This window comes from Triticum urartu, chromosome 2A (genome assembly GCF_056163025.1).
Source record: "Triticum urartu cultivar PI428250 chromosome 2A, HENAU_Tu73, whole genome shotgun sequence".
In the NCBI taxonomy this organism is placed as follows: Eukaryota; Viridiplantae; Streptophyta; class Magnoliopsida; order Poales; family Poaceae; genus Triticum; species Triticum urartu.
Window position 1 is genome coordinate 93782163 of NC_141874.1, and position 7268 is coordinate 93789430.

At 50.6% G+C, this 7268-nt stretch overlaps 1 protein-coding gene across 1 annotated transcript; it reads right to left on the reverse strand.

Moving 5' to 3' along the window:
- Nucleotides 1-5973: 5973 nt before the first annotated feature.
- On the reverse strand, nt 5974-6558 carry LOC147984026 (uncharacterized). Its single transcript, XM_087539667.1, has one exon. The coding sequence runs from the start codon at nt 6556-6558 to the stop codon at nt 5974-5976; it is 585 nt and encodes a 194-aa protein (XP_087395793.1).
- Nucleotides 6559-7268: the final 710 nt, after the last annotated feature.

Genomic DNA, 7268 nt, shown 5'->3' on the forward strand with positions numbered 1-7268 from the left:
TGGCCTTTCGGGGGTGCCATGTATCTGGCACAAGCGATCGAGTATTCGGTCCAAACTGGACGGGCCCTGAGTATTCTTTTTGAATGGCTTTTTCCGCTGACCGGATTTATAGCCTTTGAATCCGGCATTGACTGCCGTGTCTTCATTGCTGTCGCTGTTAACGCGGCGTTTTTGCTTATTCCGACGTATCCTGCCACTTTTGTCCTTGGTATCCGAATTACCAGGGTTCTTTGATAAGTTATTACTGCGAGCTAGCCAGCTGTCTTCTCCCGCGCAAAAGCGGCTCATGAGTGTCGTGGGGGCTGCCATGGATTTCAGCTTTTCCTGTCCCAGGTGCCGGGCAAGCCACTCGTCGCGGATGTTATGCTTGAAGGCTGCTAGGGCCTCTGCGTCCGGACAGTCGACTATCTGGTTTTTCTTTGTTAGGAACCGTGTCCAGAATTGTCTGGCCGATTCTTCTGGCTGCTGAATTGTGTGGCTTAAGTCATCAGCATCCGGCGGTCGCACGTAAGTGCCCCAGAAGTTGTCGAGGAATGCGGCTTCCAGGTCCTCCCAAGAACCGATTGAGTCTGCTGGCAAGTTGTTAAGCCAATGCCGGGCTGGTCCTTTAAGTTTGAGCGGGAGGTATTTGATGGCGTGTAGATCATCGCCGCATGCCATGTGGATGTGAAGGAGATAATCCTCGATCCATACCGCTGGGTCTGTTGTGCCATCGTATGATTCGATGTTTACGGGTTTGAAACCCTCTGGGATTTTATGATCCATTACTTCATTCGTGAAGCATAGCGGGTGTGCGGCGCCTCTGTACTGGGCTATATCACGACGCAGCTCGGAAGAGCTATGTCTGTTGTGTTCGGCCCGGCCGGATTTGTTGTATCCGGCGTGAAGATCATTATCACATGCTGTAGGGCGCCTGCGTGATCCGTAGATCGATCTTGTTTGTCTTGCCTTATCCTCCAGTATGTCTCGCAGGTCGGGCGCATTTTCCCGTGCCTTAGTTGAGCGGCGTCGGGGCATGGCTTAGGTGGAGGGCCGAGAGGCCTCTCTGTCGCGGCCGCGAGGTGGCCGGTCTGCCATGTCAAGCGCTGGTGATGTAGGTGCTTCCTCCTCTGATCGGGGTAGCGGCCTGCGCTTCGGGTAATTCTTGGAGGGGCGTTCGAGTTCATACTCTTCGGCCGCAAGGACTTCAGTCCATCTGTCAGCTAGCAAATCTTGGGCAGCTTTAAGCTGTTGCTGCTTTTTCTTGAGGCTTCTTGCCGTGGCTAAAAGCCTGCGTTTAAAACGCTCTTGTTCGGCGGGGTCTGATGGTATGACGAATTCATCGTCATCGAGGCTTGCCTCATCTTCGGAAGGAGGCGTATAGTTATCATCCTCGTCCTCTCGGTCTGCCGCTCTCTCATGAGGGCTGGCTTCTCCATCTTCCTGTGCCGAATCTTGCTGAGGTGGGTGTTCTTTGGTGTTATCCGGGGTAGTATTATCTCCCGTGCCGGAATCACCGTTTTTTCTTTGGCGGGATTTAGAGCGGCGCCGCTGACGCCGGCGCTTCGGCTGTTTCTTGGGGGCGTCATCCCCCACTGTTCCATTGCCATCTCCATCTTTTGGAGTATCCACCATATATATGTCATATGACGAGGTGGCCTTCCAGCGCCCTACAGGTGCTGGTTCCTGTTCGTCTCCTACATCGTCGTCCATGCCGTCGATGTCTTCGGAGCTGAAGTCAAGCATGTCGGTTAGATCGTCGACAGTGGCTACAAAGTGGGTGGTGGGTGGGCTTTGAATTTCCTCATCGTCCGTATTCCACCCTCGCTGACCGTAGTCCGGCCAGGGCTCTCCTGATAAAGAGAGAGACTTAAGAGAATTCAGGATGTCGCCAAAAGGCGAATGCTGAAAGATGTCTGCAATGGTGAACTCCATTATCGGTGCCCAATCGGATTCGATTGGCAGGGGCGCGGGGGGTTCGGAGTCCGGGGTGGAGTCCGGATCCTCGGAGTCACGGATAGTGCAGAGTGCGGGGCTAGCGTTCGGCTCGATCGCCTCTAAGATCGCAGCCCCTGAGGCAGCATCCAACCGCTGATCCTCGATCGGCGCAGTAGGCTCCGAATCAATGGTCGAAACCGATGCGTATGCGGCCTCCAAGGCGCTGTTCGGTGGCAGAGCTATATCATGCCCATCGAGACAGTGCGGCGCGCTTGGCTGTGGCTCGAATCCGTCGAAGATCAAGTCTCCGCGGATGTCGGCCGTGTAGTTTAAACTTCCAAACCTGACCTGATGCCCAGGGGCGTAGCTTTCGATCTGCTCCAGGTGGCCGAGCAAATCGGCCCGCAGAGCGAAGCCGCCGAAGACGAAGATCTGTCCGGGGAGAAAAGTCTCACCCTAGACCGTATCGTTGTTGATGATCGATGGAGCCATCGGGCCTAAAGGCGACGACACAGAGGAACTCTCAATGAAAGCACCAATGTCGGTGTCAAAACCGGCGGATCTCGGGTAGGGGGTCCCGAACTATGCGTCTAGGCCGGATGGTAACAGGAGGCAGGGAACACTTCGTTTTACCCAGGTTCGGGCCCTCTCGATGGAGGTAATACCCTACTCCTGCTTGATTAATATTGATGATATGGGTAGTACAAGAGTAGATCTACCACAAGATCAAGGAGGCTAAACCCTAGAAGCTAGCCTATGGTATGATTGTTGTGTATGGAGTTGATTGCCTAGGGACTACAACCCTCCGGTTTATATAGACACCGGATAGGGTTAGGGTTACATAAAGTCGGTTACAATGGTAGGAGATCTTGAATATCCGCATCGCCAAGCTTGCCTTCCACGCCAAGGAAAGTCCCATCCGGACACGGGATGAAGTCTTCAATCTTGTATCTTCATAGTCCAGGAGTCCGGCTGAAGGTATAGTCCGGCTACCCGAACACCCCCTAATCCAGGACTCCCTCAATTTGTATGACTAGTTTATCTTGTGAGAGAGAAGGATGAACAAGAGAAGGCCTTATTTGCAAATGTGCAGAGGTGTGTGGGTACCGTTTTGCAAAATTGCCATAGTTTCCTCCCTATCCGTCAGATATAAATCGGATGGCCTTTATTGCAGGATGGCAGGCGCACTAGCATGGTCAGTGATGATGGTGTGTCTCGCACGCATGAGAGTTACTAAAGGCACCGTTAAAAAATAAACCCTAAAACCCTAGGTGCACTATTGCTGCATGCGCGGGTACCGGGTACGTGGTGGAGCGCACCTTTGTAGGAATAGTCAGCTCACATGATAATTTGATCTGTAGGAGTTGATGGTCGGGACCACAGGTGAACGACCTGGAGGCGGTGGCTCGCCAGTTGCCACAGATCGAGTAGCCATGTTTAAAATATCATTTTTTAGCGGGGTGAGAGTTCCGATTTTCAAGGGCGCGTTATAAGTACTTAAGTAGTTTTTAGAACGATTGGTATGGAGCGAAAATGGAATTCATAACTACTACCTCCTTAGTGAATGGTTGTATGGGTTTATGTTGCGATATGTTGAACCTAGTAGTTCTAGGGCAAATACTATGGTTTAGATGTTGGTTTTGAGTAATGAAAATCGGAAGGGGGAAACCCTTCTTTGATAAAAAAAACTACTACCTCCGTCCTGGTTTACTAGTCCCCATCGTATTTTGGGTCAAAGTTTGTCCATGAATTTTACTTGTAAAATGTGAATGGAAAATGAGATTTTGTTATACCCAAACAAAAAAGGACTGGAGGGAGTGATTGCTCTGACATGGACGCAATGTCTCATAGTGTAGGCATTGAATCGGCGCGCCGGCCAAGAGGGCCCCACTCGCTGAAGGCTAGGTTGAACATGCCTCCTTGCCACATGCAACCGGCTTCAGACTACCCCGCCTTCCTCCATTGAATCTGCGTGTGTGTCGGCAACATGTCCTTCCGCGAGCCAGCTGGCATTTTAGAACACAACGTCGGCTGGCTCCTCTCGTCCGCTCGCTATTTAAACGAGGCCAGACGCCAGGCAAGAACCGCACCACACTATTGCTCCCCATATCCTCCTTGCACCATTTTATCCACACTCTCCATAGCATCTGGTGAGCAGGAAGACAAGTTCTCCGGCAAAAAAGCCGGCTGGGTGCCCCGACAAGCCAGGCAACTCGCTGCCCCACCTTCCTCCTCGCCCCAGGCCATTAGTATGATGGGCGAGGCTGCAGGTGGGCAAGTGGAGGAGCAAGCCACCACTCCAAACTGGCCCCTGGTGCATCAACTCGACACTCCAAGCCTGCTCGCGGAGGAGTGGCCAGTTGCTGCACGCCGGCACACGGGGGACCACGACATCCAGTGCACCATGGTTGGCCGCGCCATCCGACGCAAACATTGGTGGAACCGCGGCATGCTGGCGGAGGTGGCCAACACGTTTGCGGCCATCGCCAACATCGAGGAATAGTACACCACGGGAGTCACCACCGCTCTGAACCCACAGATGCTACGACCACCGTGTCGCCGACATAGACACCCGGTGTGTTGCCCGGTTTGGCTCAAAACATCATGGTTCCCAGCCACGGACGACATTAGAAATTATACTCGCTTCTAGAAGTTATTCGCGATTAGTCAAAAAATGACCAAAATATAATTAATTACGCATGGTCTTGACTTGTTGTGCTCGCACTGGTAGTAGGAACTAGAGGTTATTCTTTATTTATAACTCTCCTCACATTTTTTTGGCTTTGAAGTGAATCATGGTTGCGGACATTATCTATGAATGTGCAGATATGTGTGAACATGAGTTTGATGTGGAAGTTGAACTTGGAGTGTTGGACTTATGCGTGAACTATACCATGTCCAATGCTTCGTCTGTTATTGTTTAGAAAGTAATTGTTGTTATTACATGACCTGAAAAAAATTATTTTGTGCCACATCAGTAGATGCACGGACATCACAACAGGCATGCTGACTGGATAAACATTTGAACCTAGCTATTATGAAGGAAAATTTGTATTGACAATAGTTTTAGATAGCAGGAGACGCCTGCTCTGCCTCTGCTAACTTCTTTCTGGCTTCTTCCATCTCTTCTTTGGCGTCGGTGAAGAGAGCATCTGATTGCTCTTTTTGCTTCTTCAGGAACTCAGCTACATTCTCAAGGGATGTTGCATGCTTTCTTTCAGCCTTTACTAGAGCCACGAGGACACGAACAGTTGACGGCTCCACCTGGCTTGTATGTAATCCAGCATCATCTGGGAATTTGCACCTTGTGTCTAATCCAACATCATTAGGGAACTGGCACCTTGTGTGTAATCCAGCCTCATTTTGGAAACATGATCTCGAGGTTGACCACACTTCCCTCCTCGCAGGAACTGCATCCTGACATGAAGTAACTTCTTTTTTAGATCAATACTCAGAGCAAACCAAATCCATTTAGTAGAATCCAGATAAACAGGACTCGGAGAAGTGAATTCAAAAGGAAAAATATAAAAACCGACTACAAGGTGAGAACACCCACTTCCTACATCAAGCTAAAAATGATAGCACTAGGACGATTAAGACTCTTCTTATTACACATCGAAGAACACGAGGCTAAGAGAAACAGGAAACTACAACATATACACATTGAAGAACACGAGGCTAAATGAAAGTAATTGAAAGGGTGTTACTTACCAAAGCTCATTTTACAGGTTCGGTGCAGCTCCTCTTTAACTTGCCACGCTCCTTGAAGATGTCCCCAATATCCCGTGTTTGGTCTTCATTGCTCCTCTGCATGTTCGCACTCATGGTTTTAAAATCTCAACATGGCCAGAAAAATATACTAGTAATACTCACGCATCTTGTGGGCAACATTAAAGCACTCGTCTACCATGTTAGAGCATCTCAAACAGAACGCAATGTGCAGCGCTTTAAAAAAGTGTTTACAGTGTTGAGATCGAGAATTAGAGATAGAGAGTAGAGACATAGATAGTTCTCAGCATAGATATAGCATAGATAGATAAAAAATAGATAGTTCAACTACTCCTCGTCGTCTGGATCCTCCTCGGTGATGTCCTCCTCCGACGTCTCAATGTAGGCGTGAAGATACCAATCGTCGTCGGATTCCCAGGGCGACGCTGCTCCTAGCCTCATGTTGAATTGAGCGTCAGCTTTTCGCGTACGCTTGTCCTCGCGATAGGCGGCTCGCTCCGCCCTCCTCTTCTCCCTCTCCGCCCTCCTTTGTGTGTAGAACTCACGCTCGTTGATGATGTCCTGCGGGAAGCGTTGGCGCCACAGCGCCATGGCTTCCTCGTCCATCTCGGCGATGCCCAGATGGTGCTCCCGCCTCCGGTTGTCGCGACGATTCTCGTCAATGATAATCCGTAGCAGAGGCGCGAGCTCCTGCGCCCGCTCCCGCGTCAACACGTTGGGGAAGTTTAGTGTTCTATGAGGCCACCGGAGGTGCCACGCCGCCGTGTCGTACGCGTGCGCGGCCTCGTTGGCGGTGTCGAAATTGCCGAGGCCGAGGAACATCCCGCAGAACCGTATCTCGGCAGAGAAGCTGCCAGAGGGGCGCGCGCGGATGCCGCGGTATCCCCAAGTTTCCCGGCGACGTGGAGGCATGGTGGCACGGTGGCGGCCAGGCGAGAAAGAGCGGGGAGAGAGAGGTGGCAAGGCGCGGAGCGTGTAGAGAGCGGTGGCGAGGCGCGGAGCGTGTAGAGAGCGGTGGCGAGGCACAGAGCGAGGATAGAGCGGTGGCAAGGCACAGAGCGGTGGGAAGGCGTTGGGTTTTATAAAGCGTGTCGGACACCGCGCGCCAAAACTAGTGCGCGCCCCGCCGCTTTTTCCCGCGCGCGCGCGCGATCCTTTCCCGATGTCCCTACTATCTCTACTCTCTTCTCTACTGTTTTATTTATTTTATATTTTATATTTATCTCTCCTCTCTTCTCTACTGTTATATTTATTTTATATTTAATATTTATCTCTACTACTCTACTCTCTACTCTTTTTTCTACTATATTTTCTTTTCTCTACTCTCTACTCTTATAAAAAAAACCAAGTTGGTGATGATGGTGTGCCTGCCATCCTGCAATATAGACCGCCCGATCTATATCTGACGGATAGAAAGCAAACTATGAGAATTTTGCAAAGAGATACCCGCACCCCTCTCCAGATTTCAGATAAGGCCTTCCCTCATTCATCCTTTTCTCCTACAAGATAAACCACTCATACAAATGCCTCTTGATGTTCCGTGCAATGCAAGGGCATCTTGCTAGTTCTAAAAAACTTTCCATCATTTGCCACACTATTGGTTGCAGATGAAGAACCTACCC